At 58.3% G+C, this 18,232-nt stretch overlaps 1 protein-coding gene across 2 annotated transcripts in view; it reads left to right on the plus strand.

Moving 5' to 3' along the window:
• COL6A2 (collagen type VI alpha 2 chain) overlaps window positions 1–18,232 on the plus strand; it is a 52,711-nt gene that overhangs the window by 17,327 nt on the left and 17,152 nt on the right. For both annotated transcript variants that reach the window (XM_043505794.1, XM_038421831.2), the window contains exons 7-27: window positions 103–147; window positions 1,348–1,374; window positions 2,614–2,640; window positions 2,734–2,778; window positions 3,371–3,424; window positions 3,796–3,858; window positions 4,656–4,718; window positions 5,912–6,001; window positions 7,320–7,382; window positions 8,043–8,105; window positions 9,190–9,252; window positions 9,766–9,828; window positions 10,278–10,328; window positions 11,411–11,446; window positions 13,479–13,541; window positions 14,111–14,173; window positions 14,474–14,509; window positions 14,889–14,934; window positions 15,777–15,929; window positions 17,250–17,702; window positions 18,000–18,038. In XM_043505794.1, the coding sequence (XP_043361729.1) occupies window positions 103–147; window positions 1,348–1,374; window positions 2,614–2,640; window positions 2,734–2,778; window positions 3,371–3,424; window positions 3,796–3,858; window positions 4,656–4,718; window positions 5,912–6,001; window positions 7,320–7,382; window positions 8,043–8,105; window positions 9,190–9,252; window positions 9,766–9,828; window positions 10,278–10,328; window positions 11,411–11,446; window positions 13,479–13,541; window positions 14,111–14,173; window positions 14,474–14,509; window positions 14,889–14,934; window positions 15,777–15,929; window positions 17,250–17,702; window positions 18,000–18,038 (1,606 nt within the window). The remainder of the gene's footprint in view (window positions 1–102; window positions 148–1,347; window positions 1,375–2,613; window positions 2,641–2,733; window positions 2,779–3,370; window positions 3,425–3,795; window positions 3,859–4,655; window positions 4,719–5,911; window positions 6,002–7,319; window positions 7,383–8,042; window positions 8,106–9,189; window positions 9,253–9,765; window positions 9,829–10,277; window positions 10,329–11,410; window positions 11,447–13,478; window positions 13,542–14,110; window positions 14,174–14,473; window positions 14,510–14,888; window positions 14,935–15,776; window positions 15,930–17,249; window positions 17,703–17,999; window positions 18,039–18,232) is intronic.

Genomic DNA, 18,232 nt, shown 5'->3' on the forward strand with positions numbered 1-18,232 from the left:
AATCCCCCAATCCCCCTTCCACCGCTGGTGAGCAGCACCGTGATGGGTCAGCTGGAGACTCACTGACTTTGGACTAACTCACCATATCTTTCTCTCTTGAAGGGTGACCCAGGTATTGAAGGTCCCATCGGATACCCTGGTCCCAAGGTAAAGAGCCCTGCGCCCGGTGGCTGAGCTGCCTGTCTGCGTTCTGGTTCGGATTCAGCAGTGGCGCGCGTGCGTGCGTGTGACGTGCAGCTGCCAGTCTAGTGCGCGTCTTACAGCCCCGCTGCGAGGCCATGGGGCTGGATGAGGGCACACAGCCTGCCCCACAGCCTGCCGGAGTCAGTGACTTGTGTCCCAGGGACTTTGGATCCGTCCATGAGAGAGGAGATTTTTGCTGAAGGGAATCTATTCAGCCGAATTTTGGCCTGCAGCATTGTGCCAGCTGGGTGCAAGACACTGTTATAACAAGGCTTCCTGTCTGCTGTCTGCCCTGGACAGGACAGATGGCCCCCGCCCGTGTGCTACCGCAGCCCACCTCAGACATGCAGGAAGGCTGCAGCCTCAAGTAGCTGCTTGGCCAAAGAGGTGCCCTTTGCACTGCCCCCGGCAGGTCGGCAAATAGGCAGGCTCCCAGCCAGAGAGCGTTCCTCCGCCGGGGCCCTTTGCCAGATGTGCTGTGGCTAGAGGCCAGGCCTATCAGCTCTGTGCCGCATGAGGGCGCTCGAGCCGAAGGGTGGTCCCTCAGGCAGGTCCCTAAGACCCTGAAAGGGCTTGGTTGGTTGGACAAATTACCCTGCATGGAACCTGGAAGCAGATGGGAAGCCAGGGCAGCTCCTGGAGCACATCAGGAGTGTTACATGCTCCTGGCCCTCATTCCATTCAGCAGTCAGATCCGTCCCCACCACCACTGCACCAGGGGATGGTCGAGTGGTGTCTTAGGTTAGCCCCGAGGAGGGGCACAGCAGAGACCAGCCTGGAGATTGATACTGCCTGTCAGCACAGATCATTATAAAACAGGCAGAATCTCCATGTTCCTGGAGGGCACTGTATGTTCGTTGGGTGGGAATGAACATGTGTCCAAAGGGGCCGGGTCTGATGGCCACTGGCCCTCAGCACTCACTGGCTGAAGGCTCCATCAGGATCCAGACACTGCTGTTCTGTGTCTGCACCAAGCAGTGTGGAGTGCTGGGGATCTCGGCCTGTCTCTCTCTCACTCTAGCTAGCCATCTCCTACTTGCTGCAATAGTTGCATCTCTGAGTCCACTTGTCTGCCTGCCTGCCCAGAGCCCGTCACTTCCCCCACCTCCACCTGCCCGCCCACAGACACTAACAGAAAGGTTTTTGTGTTTTTTCTTGCCCTAGGGTATTCCTGGTCTGAAAGGAGAGAAGGTAAGAAAGAGCCTCTGATCCTGATATGTGAGCACTGTGCAATGGGCCAGCGGGGCATTTCCACGGGAGCATTGTTTCTAGTGAATGTGTAGAGATGGGTCTGGGAACAATAGTAGCAGTAGCTAGGAAAATGAGGAATATTCTACAAGTATTTTGCTCGTAGTGGAACTAGATTGTGGGCATCTCTACATGTTTGTGGCCTCTCCCCCTGTACGCCTGTGCTTTAACTTTTGCTACCTTTACTACATGTAAAGCACATTTCGGACTCCCACGACTGAATACTCATCGACAGTGAACTCAGAATTGTAGATTGAAAGGTAGTGCACTTCTACCCCGATATAACGCGGTCGTCAGGAGCCAAAAAGTCTTTTACCGTGTTATAGGTGAAACCGTGTTGTATCGAACTTGCTTTGGCCTCAAGCATTTCCATTATTAATAGTCACTTCCCGCCCCCTGACTGACCCCTCAGAACCCCCGACCCATCCAACACCCCCACCGCTCCTTGTCCCCTCACTACCCCCCCCGTCCTTAATCACCCTCAGGACCCCACCCCCTACCCAAACCCCCCGCTCCCTGTCCCCTGACTGCCCCGACCGCTATCCAAACCCCCATTCCCTGACAGGCTCCCCGGGACTCCAACGCCCCCCAGAACCTCCGAACCATCCAACCCCCCGGTCCGGCACCCTTAATGTGCCGCTCAGAGCAGCGTGTCAGAGCCAGACGCACTGATCCACCAGAGCTTGCAGCCCCGCCCCCCAAAGTGCTGCTTTACTGCATTCTAGCCGGGTTGCGTTATATCAGGGTAGAGGTGTATTTGAAATTGAAGTATGTTGGGAAATTACATAAATCATCCTCTGTGGGAGCAGAAACAGCAGCATGTGATTTATGCAACTAAGCAACACGTGGCCAGACCAGGACTGGTGTAGGTCAGGGTAGTTCCCATGAAGTCAGTACAGATATGCCAGTTTACTCCAGCTGAGGATCTGGCCCAGGATGCGACACATTGACAACAAACTGCCCCATGTCTGTGCCAAGGGGAGTGAGGAGGAGGTGCTGCGAGGATATAACTGAATGGTTGCCAGTAACAAGCAAATCTGAGAAAACAGAAATCTGCTTGCAAACACTTTTCATGAGCAGAAAGGTGGGGTGGGGGGCCCCTGGGACACGTAGTCATCATTAGGAGGGGTAAGCGGTGCAATGTACCCAGAACTGACTACGCATTGTCCCCTTTCTCCGCAGGGCGAGTTTGGAGGCGACGGCCGGAAGGTAAGAAGCCACCACATCCCAGCAGCACCTATCCCAGTTTAGAGCCTCAGAGAGTCTCTAGCAAAATAATTACTTCTTTTCCTTTGGTCCCAGGGGGCAGTTGGTTTGGCAGGAAGGAACGGCACCGATGGACAGAAGGTAACGACACACAAGGGATGAGCCGTGCCCAGTCCAGCTCCGGTGTTCTGGTCGTTAGCTGATGGGGTTCCCGAGGTCTGAGGCTGGAGAGAAGCTGTTACCGTCGATGAAAACGAAACACAGGAAAATATCCGTGAATTCTTTCCCAGGGTGGGGGAGGTTCCAGCCCGCTCCCATACCTGCCCAAACACCTTCATTGCTTCCACAGAGCAGCCTTCAGCCCTCCCTTCTACACCACCTCTGGGCACTGCGGGGGTCTCAGCCCCCACAGAGCCCAGCCTGAAAAAGGGACCGGATATATATGCAGGGCATCACTCCCGTGCCCCCTCCAGGGCATTGAAGCTGCCTCCCCGCACCGCCTGCAGAGCGTCACTGCTGCCTGCCAGGCCTTTCACCAAACACGGCCAGGCCTGGGCTCTGTTTTTGGTTGAAGGTTGATGTTTGCAGTCCCCTCTCTAACTGGCCTCCTTGGGCCAGACCCTTGTGATTAGCTGTGGGGTTCAATTATTTACTGTGATAGAACAGAAAGTCCTAATTCTTTCCCCCTAACTCTCAGGTTTTCTCTCACCTCTTTCTGTTGTAATCCCTGCAGGGCAGGCTGGGACGGATTGGATCCCCTGGCTGTAAGGGAGACCCTGGGGACAAGGTAGGAATGTTTTCTTGTGCTTAATCAGCCAAGGTGCAGTTCACCATAGCAGGGCGGGCTTAGCCTGGCCTTACCTGTCGCCGTGGAGCTGCATCGCGAGCAGTGAGTCTTCCTGCCCAGTTGTCCTGATGCAGAGTGGAACGCACACCACGGCGTCAGAGCGCTCGTGTCTCCTGCCAACGCACGGGGGAGCACCAAGGTGATGAGAGCTGGCCTCTGTTTTGTTCCCACTAGCAGCAAGTTGAGGCCATTCTTGTATCTGAAGCTGCTCTCCCTGCAAAGTGATGTTCTAGGGGAGGTGTTTTATCTGGCGGAGAGCTGCGCACTGTTATTACTGCAGGCAGACAGTTCCTTGTCCTTTCCCTCCCTAGGGTCCTGATGGTTACCCAGGAGATGCAGGAGACCAAGGAGAACCAGGAGACGAAGGCATAAAGGTACGTGAATTTCAAACCAGAGAGCAGAGCGGCAGAGTCTGGGCACAGCACCAAGCGGGAGAGCTCAAATCCCTGGGCCAGAGCCAGAACTTGTAGACGAGGGGGCAGCTGTATCCCCAACAGCGGAGCAGTGCCCAGTACCGCCCGCGGTGAACACAGCCCAGTGGGGAATGGAGCAACGCAGAGAAAGCGGGAGATTTCCCCTGACAAAGTGTTGCTCAGTTCATTGCTTCCTTTACCCAGCGTGAACTAGGGTGACCCGTGAAAGGCACCCGGGCTCCCCCAGCCCTGTCTGCGCCCTCTGGGGAACTGTCAGAATAAGAGGTTGCGTGTGCAGGAGCGCGGAGTTGATCGCAGAACAACTGTGGGAGTGTGCTGCGTGCTGCAGCAGTTGTGCGATACAGCCACTAGGTGGCGCATGGGGGAGACGCCCGCTGACAGGAGGAGGTGACTTGTTTGGAGTCTTGCCTGTGCCCCAGGGGAGGCTTTAAGAAACACAACACAATACAACACAACACAACAACACACACCCCGCACACACACACACCCTGTTCTGAGCTGGCCTGATGCCCTGACTGAGGCTCTCATGTGAGCACTTCTCCCAGAGCCGGGAGTGTGATGGCCCCACAGTCAAGGGTAAGTGCAGGTGGACGGCGCTCCCCACTTCACTCTCGGGGAGGGTGGAGTTCAGGTTACTGACTCCCCCACGGGCACAGATCAGCCACAAGCAGCGGCTGGGGCCCCTGGGGAACAGGACGGTGATGTCCCTCGTGACCGTTCTTCTCTTGCTGTTTCAGGGAGATCCTGGCCGCCCTGGCCGCAACGGACCCGTGGGACCTCCAGGAGAAAAGGGAAACAGGGTAAGTTCCCCGCCATACCGGGATCAGGCCCCTCCCTCTGAAACCTGCCTGTGATGCTCTGGGGCCACGGATAAAAGTACTCGCAGACCCAGTGGTCCTGGGACAACTGCAGCACCAAGCACTGCTGCCAGGTCTGCAGCTCCAACACGCGGGTCATGGCCCAGCGAGGTAAAGAACCAGCCACTCTGGGAGCTGAGGTCTGCCCAATGGGTAGGGCTCACACCTGTAACAGGCAGGGGACGTGCGCACACCTGCCAGTGCCCCAGGTGACACTGGAGGAGACACCTCCTGCAGCTCACCAGGTGGCTTGGAGCAGAAGCCGTGCTAATACTCACTGGGAGATACGGGAGCAGGACTGCTGGAATGGAAAGGGAAATCTGTACTCTTCTGCACAGCCTCTCAACAGCCGAAGTGGAAGTTGCATCTGGGAGTGGTGGGGGTGCCAAAGAGTGCCTGCGGCCAGGGGCCTGGCAGGGGAGCTGGAACCTCTTCTTCCTGGCCCAGGGGACCACGCAGGCTCTGCCTCTCCAGCAAATCCCTTGCTTTGAGGCCCTCCTCATTCCCATTCCTTCACTGGGTGTGCTGGGCCCCAATGCAGCCGTCCCAGCAGTAACCCTATTCCTCACCATTTGTTGGCACTGGCAGCTGTGGCAGGAGCTTTGGCACCACAAAAGCAAAGCGTAGAGAGGAACAGCTCACAGCCTTAGCAGAGGTCCTGCCCCCTCACTCAGGCCAGTGCCTCAGTGTCCTCCAGGAAACAACTCCGATTGCGCAGGGCACAGCTGCTGCAGGGGTGCCTGGGCTGGGGGACAAAGGGCCAGGGGCTGGGGGACACAGTCACAGTCCCTGGGCTCCCTGATCAGGGACAGAGACAGGGAGGTCTGGTGGGAGGGGGAGACAAGCCTCTCAGAGCCCAATCCCCCTGCACTAGGTAGGTGAGAGGGGAGTGCACGGCACTGCTCTGTGCTGGGGCTGGAGCCAGGGGGGCTGGGCAGCGCGCGTTTGGTATGAGTGGCTGGATGGGGAGGGGTGTGGCTGGGGGACGTGTGGGCAGCGTGGGGAGGGGTGTGGCTGGGCGGAGAGGGGTGCGCCTGGGGGATGCTGGGCAGCGTGTGGTCAGAGCGGGGAGGCAGGGTGACCCCTGCTGTCCGCTCTCGTCAGACACGCTCTGACTATTTCTTTTCTTTGCAAAGGGACCTAAAGGCAACAACGGAGCCCCTGGGAGCCCTGGTGCAAAGGGAGGCAAAGGCAGCCCAGGACCTGCTGGACCCAAGGGAGAGCCGGTGAGATCCCAAGTGGTTCCCCTCTCCCTGCTGCTACATAACGCCTTGCAGTGGGTGATCCTGGCACCTGGTGGGCACACTGACTGTCCCTGCAGGAAAGGCAGCTAAACTGCATTCCTGCAGTGAGCTGGCAACGTCTGGCATCCCCTGCCCGCCCTGCTCGCAGCACCCCCAGGGGAACCCCAGCAGGGAACTGCAGGGATTCGAGCTCCTCGTCTGTTGCAGTCGGAACTGGGATGTAAGACACTGTCTTTAGCCCTCTTGATTGCAAAGGAAACCTTGAAAACCTGAAGTGAGAGATCTGCCTGAGTCTGCAGGCAGCCTGAAACAATAGGTCAGAGGGACATGGGACTGGCCCCATTTGCCTGCATTGATTCCGCAAGCCCAGAGATGACCAGTTAAACTCCACATTGTTAACTAATTCACTGCTGATCATTTTAACAGAATCACCCAGCCAGTGTGCTACCCCCAGGCCCAAATCACCTCTCTTCTCAGCTGCCCTCTCCCCAGCTCCCCCCGAGCTGTGATTGCAGGCAATACGATACTAAGAGCAGAAAATGACAATGCAAGGGCAGTGGAGAATCAATTGATTTTCAGATCAAAAGAAAATCCTGGCCCCTGGAGCTGCTGGACTGAGTGTAACATCCATTGTCAGATTTCCTCCATTCAAATCCTCCGCGCTTCACTTACACGAAGCTGCTGCAGAATCCGCAGTGCTCTTCTCGGGCGTGGCAGAATCCAGGGAACTTGCTACAGACTGAGGGCCAGCTCCCTGCCGGGGGGTAAATCAGCACAGCTCCTTTGGAGCCACCGGACCAGCTCCCCCCGGCATGGGGTGTAAATCGGCACAGCTCCCCCCAGTGGGGGTGTAAATAGGCACAGCTCCCCCCAGCGGGGGACGGGGAAATCGGCACAGCTCCCCAGCGGGGTGGTAAATCGGAGTCGACCCGTTTAAGTCAGTAGACAAGTTCCAATGGCAGGAAGCTGATACTAGACAAATTCAAGCTAGAACTAAAGCCCCATTTTTAGCCGAGGGGAATTAACCGTCTGTGTCCCTGTGGGAGCTGCGCGGTGTTGACTCTCCTAAGAAAATATTCAGCCCTTGCTTAACAACAAACCCAGCCACTTCCCGCCATAGGGGAATGCAACTCAGCGAGGCCGTGGGGGCCCTGCGCTGCCGAAGGAGGGGAAGGAGAAGTGAATCTCGGGCAGGGTGTGCGGAAGGGGGGAAATCACAGGGCAGCAAAGCCGCAGCAGGTTAACTGATCTGGTTTCCACCTTTGTGCCCTGTCTCTGTGGTTGATGTCGGTGTGCGCAGGGTCGTCGCGGGGACCCAGGGACAAAAGGCAGCTCGGGGAACGCTGGGACCAAGGGAGAGAAGGTGAGTGCTGGGCAGCAGAGCACAGCAGGGGACGACGTGCACGGCTCCATCATGCCCAGCTGCCGGGCTGAGAGCGAGCTGCTACTTCCCCACAATGCTACCAGTCTCCCCTCCTGCGGCCCCGGGGGCAGCGAAGGCAGGCCGGGCTTGGCTGGGACACGCTTGCTCCTGCTGAGGAGAGTAGGCTGAGTGCAGGGCGCTGAGCCGGGCTCTCCAGCTCAGGAGGGAGACGTGGGCGTGGGCTGCCTTCGGGTCCATACCCAGAAAGATCGTTCACCCCCACACCGGGCCTGGCTCTGGTGGGCTCTGGGCTCTGGCAGAGGAGTGCCCCGCACCATTCTAGCGACCCCTCTAGGAGACACGGGAGCAGCTATGGGGGATCCTGCTCCACCTGGAGCCTGGGGGACCTGAGCTGGGGCTGAGGGAGTGGAGAAAGGGCAGTGATGGATGTTCCAGGCTGTGCGGGCGGCTGACGACACCTGGCCCTAATCACCCACCCCAAAGAAAGGAACCAGGCGTGGGGCTCTCCTGAGATGGCGCCTCTCCCTGGGCAGGCAGAGTAAGCAGCTGGAGCTGGGCTGGGGGCCCTGGGCAGCTGAGACACGGCCCGAGGGCAGCGCCGGACAGTGAGTGTATCTTCCGACCTTTTTCTGCCAACAGGGAGACCCGGGCCCCGAAGGCCCCCGGGGCCTAGCAGGAGAAGTCGGCAGCAAAGGAGCAAGGGTAAGCACGAATTCCAGGCTTGGGGCAGCCAGCAGAGGGAATGGCTCATTGATGCCCCCCCCCAGCCCGTGAAGGATTGCCCCCTACAAGGTGGCCCTCAGATGAGCTGTCTCCACAAAGTGACTGCCCCCCATGTCCGACTGCAGCGCGTGTGCCCTTCCTCCAAGCCCCCGGCAGGCCCCGCTCTCCAGCCCTGTGTGGAGCTGCTGCCCGTGGCTGTGCGAGAGCTGAGGGGGGGATGAGAGCAGAGCCTGCCTGCTGCGTGTCCCCTCGTGCCGACCTCCATCACACAAGAGGGCTGCCCAGAGGGCAGGAATCCGTCCAGATGCTGTGCACGGTCACGCAGGCAGGTCTCCCAGCCATGCAGAGATCAGAGCCTGGTGTTGAAAGCCACATTTCCCTCTCCTTAGTACCCCCCACCCACCCAGCCACGTCCCTGTAATCTGGGCACTGGAGAGAGATTTCCTTAACCCTTCTCTCCCTTTCCACAGCACCACAAACTTGGCCACCTGCTGTCCCGCTTGTGCTTGGCCCCGGCATGGAGAGGCAGCTGCTTGCAGCTGCCCTGTGGGTGTCAGCTGGGAAGGAGCCCCCAGAGAGCCAGCCGGGGGATGGCCCAAAGCAGAGGAAGCTGGGAAGACGCCCACTGGCACCGCACCTGGCAGGGGCACTAAGCTAGGCCTTCCCTGGTAGCATAGCCCTGCCCGGGGAGCAGAGTTCGAATGCTGAGCACTTGGCCGGGGAAGGGAAATCGCACTGTGTGCTCAGGTGGGCGGCTCTGCCATGAGATAGTACAGTGCCAGGAGAGCGCCCCTCGGGCAATCTGCACCCTCAGGGCAGCAGCGAGAGGCTTCCCCTGGGAGAGGGGACGCTACCAGCAAAGGGTTCACTACTCAGAGGTGCCCAGCTGGGAGCCTAGGACTGCCCAGGTGCCCTGGTTGACCCCACCCCATCCAATGCCCTGCTGCCAGCGGCGCCTGCCCTGACGGCGCTGCGTACGCTCTGCACTGCCCGTTAGCTGCAGAAAGCTGGTGTGTGCCTGTCTGCTCAGTGTGGTGACCTGTCTCCTGGCTTTGTTCCTCAGGGCGATCGAGGAATGCTGGGGCCCCGAGGCCCGCAGGGTGCCGTGGGAGAGCTGGGCAGGCCTGTAAGTTTCCCGGTGATTGTGGAATAGTGTGTGACTTTGATAACAGCCCCTAGTATTTACAAAGAATGGTACAAACATCTGCTCACCCTGCTCACCTCCCCGCAGTGGGGCCAGCATGTTTTACAGATGGGCACAGGGACTAGCCCAAAATCAGTGTCAGAGCCAGGGTCAGAATCCAGGGCCTGTTCAGTGGCTCCTGCTGCTGTGCTCTGTCCACTAGGCCACACTGCCTCTCTCAGACCTGCCTTCCTGGTTGCTTGGCCAGAGCTGGTTTCGTTTGTGGTTAATTCCAGCGTCGTTTGGTGGCAGTGGTGATTTCTGCCTGGAGCCCAGTAGTGCCGAGAGAGCTAGGTGCATGGGCCCTGCGGGGGCGCGAGCAGCAATTGAAATGTGGAATTGTTCTGTGTTATATTAACCCCCTGTAACTCCCAAGCCATCCACAGCACCATCCCCTGGCCCAGTGTGCAATCGGTGTCCTCGGCTTATTCTGCTCTCTCCCACACTGTCTTTCAGGGATCTCGTGGGGACCCAGGTGACATGGGCACAAGGGGCAACCCAGGGCCCCCAGGACCAAAGGTAAAGTCTAGGTGTACGTCCAGTGCAGTAGAAAGGGGGGAACCAGTGGCTTCACCTGTGTACTTCATGGGGGCAGTGAACACCCCCACCTCAGTCTGCACCTCTGAGACCCACTCTGGGCTCTCACCTGCCCCCTCCAGTCCTTCCCCCGGCCAAAGCCACGCCGCTGACACCTGGGTGAAGTGTCCAGGCCCACGATGGCTCCCTGTCCAGCCTCTGCTGCCACCAGGCAGCCCAGCTGTCTCTGGAAGGCCGGTGCCGTTGGTGCAGAGGGCTGTGCTGAAGTCATTGCTGTCCGTGGCTTCTCTTAGCTCCATTCCTCTGCCTGGCGAACCAGGACGCTCCTTCTAGAGAAGGGAAACTCCTGACTCGGTGACGTCGCGAGCGCAGCCCACACTGGGATTTAATGTTCTGGTTTCACTGACCTGTTCTCTCTTTTCCCCCCAAAGGGAGACCGAGGCAGACCTGGCTTCAGCTACCCTGGCCCCAGAGGACTTGGGGTACGTATGGCTCAGGCAGAGGTGGATTAAGCTTTTGTGGGGCCCTGGGCCAGAGCAAGTGGGGCTCCCCACCCCTTCCGCTTGCAGTCCCCCCGGCCTCCCGCCCTGCACTCCTGCTGGGGAAACGGGGTTGGGTCGTAGTCCCCTGCGGTCCTGTAGCGGAGCGGGTTGGGGCACAGGGGTGCCCATTTTTCTGGGGGCCCCCAATTAGATGGGCCCCTGGCCACGGCCCCATTGGCCCCATGGTTAATCTGCCCCTGGGCTCAGGCAGCACATTCGGGCCCGGCACACTAGCTGCTAGGACTGCAGCCAGCTGTGCAGGGGAAATCCCAGCTCTCCCCGCGGCCTGGCCTCGCTCTGCAGAGGAAAGCAGTGGGGAATCCTTCCCCCGCAGCAGAGGGGCAGGCCTGGAAGGAGCGTGAGAGGCTGGCAGGAGGCTTCCATTGGCAGGGTTAAACATTATTGCTCCCATGAATGAGTAGGAACAGAATGGTCATGTTTGAGGGTCCCGTTCCCTCACGCCCCTTTGAATTCAGTGTAATAAACCAGGATTTGCATGTTGCGTATCCACTTCTCTCTGATGGGTAAAGGTGGTGTGAGGAATGCAGGCCTGCTCTAAACATCCCCTATGAATCAGACTCTGCATTGAATAGCAGACTTACTGGTCTCTCTGTTTAAATAACTGCCTGCGGATTATTCCAGCCTGAGCCAGGTGGTACCAGGGTGCGCAGAAGTGCAGTGATACGTGTTCCCACCACAGTTCTGCCGGGGAATTTTACCCTCTGCTCGCAGCCGTCAGCCAATCGCTTGGGGGGCTTCAGGGCCAGGGCCAGAGCCCATTCGACTGTGGAAAGCCTCCCGCTGACTCCAGTGGGCTCTTCTGGCTGGGCTGTCAGAGGTGCTGGGGACCTGTAGTCCCCACTGAAGTCCAGGGGAGTTGCAGAGGCTCAACCTCCTCCTAAAACCAGGCCACAAGTATATTGGTGTATTATTTTGAAATGTGCCCATCACCATTGTCTCTGGGCACATGTGCAGCAAATTTCAATCCAGCACAAAACTAACTAACTCCTGTCTGTTCCCAGGGTGACAAAGGCGAGAAGGGGCCGCCTGGTCCAGAGGTACGGGGTGTGTGTGTGTGTGTGTGTGTGTGTGTGTGTGTGTGTGTGTGTAGGAGGTGTATGTATGAGGTTATCGAATTAACCACTGAGCTAAGCAGTTAGTTAGTTCCTGGCCTGTCACTGAGTAACAGAGGAACCCTGCACTCATGGGCGTGGCTGACCAGTGACCTGCAAGCAGCTCTGTTGATCCCCTGGGGGCACTAACTTGGGGGCCTGGTGACCTGTGTCCTACAAGCAGCCCCATTGGTCCCAGGGGTCAGTCACCTGCAGAAGGGTGTGCAGGACCCTGGTCCATTTGGTTGGATTTAACGATCTGTGTACACACAGACACAGGAGTTCGTGTCGCTGTGTGCGCTGCCCTCTCACAGCACATGCAGTCCAGGGAGGATGCTTTGCCCTGGCACTAACATTCTGTGCCCCCCTTCTCTGATGTGGGGGCTGAGGACGGGGCTGGCACCGCAGCGCTGTGTGGGTTCCACCCACCCTAAGGATTCCCCTGACCCAAAGGAGCTCCCCAGGAGCCAGCTAAGCTGGCATGGCACTGCTCTGTGCCAGCTGGGCAGTGCAAAGCTGGCCCAAGGACCCAGCCCAGCATCAGCACGGCCAGACTTTCCCCTCCCGGTGCACTCAACGCTCTGGGTATCACTTATAAAGATTTTGGATTCACAAGTGTAGAAAATGCCGGCGTCGCTGGCCAACTCGCTGCCACCCAGCCGTGTGACCTGCTGCCGCATACAGAACTGGCGCAGTGACTGCAGTCATCGTGGGAACACCTCTCCCGAGCAGCCCTGGTGCACATGGCCCTAGACCCCAGTCCAGGCCCAGAGCGGCTCCTCTCCTGGCACTTTACACTGCAGAGTGCAAGAGGCTTCTACAGGAGTGTCACGCAACCCTGTGCCCTCGGGGGCATCCAGCCTGGGGAGGGCCCTGGCAAGGCCCACTGCTGCCTGGGCAAGGGGAGCTGGCACAGTGGCCGTGCAGGGAGCCATGGCGTGCCCTGCCCCTGGGGTGAGGGCTCTGTGTTGGAACCAAAGGGACCATCCCTCAGGGAGTGCAGGGGCTGTGCTAGCAAACAGGCCGTTGGAATTGTACACAGGTGGCCAGGAACCCCCACCGAGAGCCCTGCAGTGGGACAGTGGCCACAGCCGCCTCCCTAGGGACTGGTCCAGCCCATTGAATCACTGGGGGTCTGTCCCCAGCCTCCAGGGAGACTGGGCCTGGCCCCTAGTGCCACACGCAGGCCTCGGCTTGGGGTTGATGTGGGCTGGGAGGGCTCCACCCTCAGCAATGGATTACCAGGGGCATTTCTCCTCCTCACAGAACCCAGGTGCTGTGTGCTGGTGGTGGGCCGAGGGGCACAGGCGGGGTGGTACCAGGTGAACTATCCAGAGTAGCTAAGGACACACCAGTTTACAGTCAGTTATCTTCCTCTCCCTCGCACTTCGTATGTTGGTCATTACAGGTTTGTACAGCGCCTAGCACAACGAGGCACCAATCCAGGGTGGGGCCTCTGGATGCTACCCTGGTAAACACTGCAGTCTAGCAGTGACACTCAGAGGCAGATAGCTACGTGCTAGCAGCAGTTACCAAGCCTCGGCTTGCCAAAAGCCCTACGTACTTCCCAGTAATTACCCCTGCATGGGGCACATTGACATGTGCCAGGCATATTTCCGTGGGGTGCAGCATTCAGCACTAGGGCTACACGTTAGCTGTCTAACTCCCAGGAGCAGTTAGTTCCATGCACAGGATCACCAAGCTCTCCCGTTGGCACACCTGACCTCGGAGCTCTTCCAGGCACGTGTTTTCAGAGTAGCAACCGGATGTCTCATAAAGCTTCCCCCTTCTGAAATGAATGGCTGGGAAATTCCACTTCCTAACCCCATGCCTGGGGCTCCTTGATGACAGGCGACCTGTGCACAGACTGTGTTCCTGGGCCAGGAGATCAGCCCGGGCACCGCTGGTGTCTAACCGCAGTGCAGCTTTCCCAGCACACGCTCTGGACTGCCATCACATCTCTCCCTCCTCTGAACAGGGTGGAAGGGGCGACTTTGGACCGAAAGGCGCTCCCGGGGTGAAAGGAGACACAGGGGAGCCTGTAAGTACACTGTCAGTGCCACTCCCATATCCAAGCCCCGCTTTCCTACCGTGGGCGGGGCACCCATGCTGGCAGAGGTAGAGGGGATGACATACGGACCCTGCCGTTCTGCACGTCTCTGGGGCGCCTGAGTGTGATAGACCCAGGTTAAAGGCCTATAGAGCTCCCACCTGGCATTGCTACTGCACCCCAGCCTGGGCAATGCCTGTCTCTTTACATTGGGAGCATAGCTGGAATCACAGTCTGCCCCCTCTCTCACCCCCCAAGCCAGAAACCTGAACCAAACTGGCAGCTTACGGGCCATGCCACTTGCAAGACCAGAGCACGCCCTGCACGTGGCTGGATGCTGGACGTGTTGCCTACTGGCCCCTTGGCCCCAGGGACACCGTGTCTGCCTGAGGGCAGCACAGCCACTCCCATGGCTAGGAGCTAGTGTCCAGCAGCAGAGACATGGCCCTTGGGGTACTCAGCTGGGGTGTTGCTGACCAGGGCGAGTGGGAGGGGCTTTTCCTTCAGCAGTATCACCCACGTCATGCCTGTCCAATTCATTCCTTTTCTCTTCCTGCCAGGGTGACCCCGGCCCATCCGGCGAGCCTGGCCCCAGAGGCAGCCCTGGCCCACAGGGCATCGAGGTACCGTACCGTGCCACTGTGAGATCGGTCGCGCCCAGCTGCTCCCTTTCTCCCGGCATCTTCCACGTGCTTGCAGTAGCTAGGCTGAGGAAGCCCTGGTAGGGCCTCCCCCCGCCGGACTGGCAGGGGGCTGCTCCCTTGCAGGCCAGCCATTAACGATTCCAGCTGGGTGCTCTGGGGTCCGTTACCATTCCCCTTCCTGCCAGCACCTGCCTGAATCCAGCCCCAGCAGGCAGCTGTGTCTAGATCCCAAAGGTGAGTCCCAGAAAAGGACATGACCCCGCTGTGTTCTTCTTACAGGGTGACCCGGGCCCACCTGGAGATCCTGGCCTAACCGTAAGTAGAGCCAGGTTCCTAATTACCTCATAGGGATACAGCTGGGGGGCAGGGGGATGGCGCCCACCCAGGGACGGTTCCCCTGCAGCATGCTCAGTGGGACAGACTCAGAGGCAGATCCTGCTCTTGGTGCCAGGGATGCAGCTCTGGCTGGACTCACCCTGCAGCACAGAGCAGCAGTGAATGCCCCTGTTGGCCGCAGAACTCGCAGGAGAGCGGTGTGGGACTGGCCACAGCCAAAGTGGAGTCTGAGGGAGGGAATGCAGAAGGGCATGGTCAGAAGGGAAGCTGGGCTGCGGGCCGGGAATGGTTGGGGCACCCCCACCGTACGGGCAGGCTGGCATTCACCAGCGCTCTGCTCCTTGTGTTTTGCTTGCAGGACTGCGATGTGATGACCTATGTGAGAGAAACCTGCGGCTGCTGCGGTCAGTCCAATGTTCTTCTCTTTGGGGGCTCAGTCAGCGCTGAGCAGCTTGGCTCTGAATCCCGGGGGGGTCCCTCCCCAGTCATCCCCCTCCGCGCGTGTGGTGTTAGCCAGAAGGTCATATGTGGCAGACCTCACCCTGAGGAAAGGGCCAGCTCTCCCCCGTGTGCCACTGATGGCCTCAGAGTGGGGGCGCAGCGGGACTCTCGTGGGTTTGCTCACAGACCGTATCGCCCGCAGGCACAGCTGCTGCCCGTTGGCACCGTTCGTGCTGAGCGTGCCCTGCCCGTTGCGGCGATGGAATTCCCAGCAGAACACAGAACCCACTGCTCAGATTCAGGGAAATAACGACCCCGCTGAGCCTGACTGTTCGTGCCGGCCCCTGCACGCTGAGCCATCGCAGCGGTGAAGCTGCCCAGATGGCGTGAAACAGCCCGGCCGGTCTCTAGTGTCTCCCAGCAGAGGTACCGCAGAAAGACCTCAGGGAATGGTGGCTAGTAGCTGGTCACAGCCTTCCTCTGCCAGGGACAGGGACTGAGTCCCTGCTGAGCTGGGTGTGTAAAGGGCTGGATAATTCACTCAGCTCTGCAAACTCAGATAAGGCTAATGAGCATCCAGCCACGTGCGTGCCTCAGAGCATCAGCTTAGTTTCCTCCCAGAGGTGCCCAGCTGCCTGTGGATAGCTTCACTTTCCTTCAGGTATTGGCCGGAGGCAGGATGGCAGGGACCTGATGTGGGATCTTCCCGTGGATGGCCTCCCATGCAGTGGAGAGCCAACCTGCTCTCTGGGCAGTCCCTGCTGGCCTTGTCCCCCTGTGATCCACTCCTCTCTCCCATCCCCAGACTGCGAGAAGCGCTGCGGTGCCCTGGACATCGTGTTTGTCATAGACAGCTCCGAAAGCATCGGCTACACCAACTTCTCCCTGGAGAAGAACTTTGTCATCAACGTGGTCAGCCGCCTGGGCTCCCTTGCCAAGGACCCCAAGTCAGAGACAGGTGAGGAGTGCATGTGAGCAATGGTGCGGGGCTATGAGGGAGAGACAGATGGGGCCCTCGGACCCCCACAACTTTCCCACCTCTTAACCACCTGCCCTAAGGGTGGCGTCCATACAGCAAGTGGCCTATATGTCCTTGCACAGACTGGGCTCCGAACCAGAGGAGAGCCCGGGAGGAGGCTGCTGCTATGTTCATGACACGGCTGGCGGCCATTGCTGACTGTCTCCCAGCCCTCCTGATTGCTGGGGGCAGTCACATGTTTCTCCCCTCCGCAGGCTCCCACTGATACCAGAGAAACTCCATTCTGTGTCCCTGGCTCCCATTTTAAATAAGCAAGAGTCACTCCACCATTAAATGTAGGTTAAAGGTCACAGTAAAACGGGTGGGAAAACCAAATTAGGGGAAAAGTCAGCAGCTCATAACTCTGAGGTAACGAGAACGGTGGACTGCAAGGACTGTTGGCGTGCGTTCCAGCATGCTTGGAATTGGGCGTGCACAGGAGGGAGCTTAGCAAACGTGCCTGGACAGTTCTGACAGGACAGTAGAAAAGGCAGAGTGGCAGTGGGCAGCCAAAGGCGTCAGGAGGCTGAGCACTGACAGGAGAGAACAAAAAGAGAAGAAGCTTGCTGGGTGGTCCACTGACATTAGCAGCAGAGGGAGAGAGCTCAGGAGAAACAGTCAGCAAGTGGAGTAAATCTGTCAGGCAAGACTAGCATGTGGTGTAGGACAGTGGGAGCGTGTATGTTAATAAAGATGAAGGTGTGTTTGTTGATGGTAAAGAGAACGTTTACATGTAAGATTTAAAGAGAGGTCAGCTGTCATAGAGCGCAGCTACTTAGGAGTATTTCACACTGTAAGGCAATATGATTTGGGGTGCTCTTTAGCTTTGTATTTGTGTTTTAGAACAGCGATAAGGGATTGGTGTGTTAGATTATTATTGTATTAAGGATTGTTCTATACAAAAATACGGGTTGTTTTCTATTGTTCAGAGCCTGAGAGAATTGGAATTGTTTGGATTTTATTTTAACCCCTGTTGTTTTGTAACACCGTGTCAGCATTTTGACCATGTGAAACCATTCTGTTTTTCAGTGCTTGTCACTAGTGCATGTCATCGGTATGCATGACACAGCGTGGCAGTGTCATGATGTCACATGTGATGCTGCCATGCAGGGGTCTGGAGTGATGATGCCCTCCCCAGACAATTTGGCATTTATAGTGTGGTGCCAGTGTGTGCCCTGCATAGGAAACACACCCCAATTAGCTGCGGGAGGGTGCCAGGGGAGTGAGGATGGCGGGGTGTGACTATCTGTCTCCCTGCAGGTGCCCGGGTCGGGGTGGTGCAGTACAGCCATGAGGGGACATTCGAGGCCATCCAGCTCAACGACGAGCGCATTAACTCGCTGTCCAACTTCAAGGAGGCGGTGAAGCGTCTGGAGTGGATCGCGGGGGGCACCTGGACGCCCTCCGCCCTGCAGTTTGCCTACAACAAGCTCATCAAGGAGAGTAGGCGAGAGAAAGCCCGTGTGTTTGCCGTGGTGGTGACAGATGGGCGCCACGATCCGCGGGACGACGACAACAACCTCCAGGCCTTCTGCCAGGGAGATGTGATCGTCAACGCCATCGGCATCGGAGACATGTTCAACCAGCCAGACCAGGACGAGACTCTGCGCTCCATTGCGTGCAACGACCAGCAGCGCGTCCAGAAAATGAGGCTCTTCTCGGAGCTGGTGGCTGAGGAATTCATTGACAACATGGAGGACGTCCTCTGCCCAGGTCTGCACCTGCCACCCTGGCTCAGTCACCAAGCGAGGCCGAGGCTGGGGTGCGAGTTGATCGGGTGTATGCAGCACACAGCGCGGTACCACCGGGTGCCAATGCATGTGGTTGGGTCAGTTACACTGGAGAGCGCATCTCCCTAATGCAGATCGGCACAACCAGCTCTTCACCAACTGGAGAGCAGATCCCCATGGGCAACACCCACCCCGGTGTGTGTCCTCGCCCACTACGGGGCGAGAGGCCTGGCTTGCTGCTGAAACCATCTCACTAGCTGCTCCTTTATTCTCGTTTCAGATCCACAGATCGTCTGCCCAGAACTGCCCTGCCAAACAGGTAAAAATAATGCCAAACGGCTCCAGACCTTCCACGCTGCACAGTAGTGTCATGGGCCGCGGGGTGGGTGGGGAAAGGCAGCCTTTTTAGCCACACAATACCCCGGCGGGGGCAGAGAAAGGGGCTGTCACTTTATCTCAAGAGAGACCCCAATTGCCATCTCCCCCGCTTTGTCTGTCTGGCTGAGGGCTCTC

Source organism: Dermochelys coriacea, chromosome 11 (genome assembly GCF_009764565.3).
Source record: "Dermochelys coriacea isolate rDerCor1 chromosome 11, rDerCor1.pri.v4, whole genome shotgun sequence".
In the NCBI taxonomy this organism is placed as follows: Eukaryota; Metazoa; Chordata; order Testudines; family Dermochelyidae; genus Dermochelys; species Dermochelys coriacea.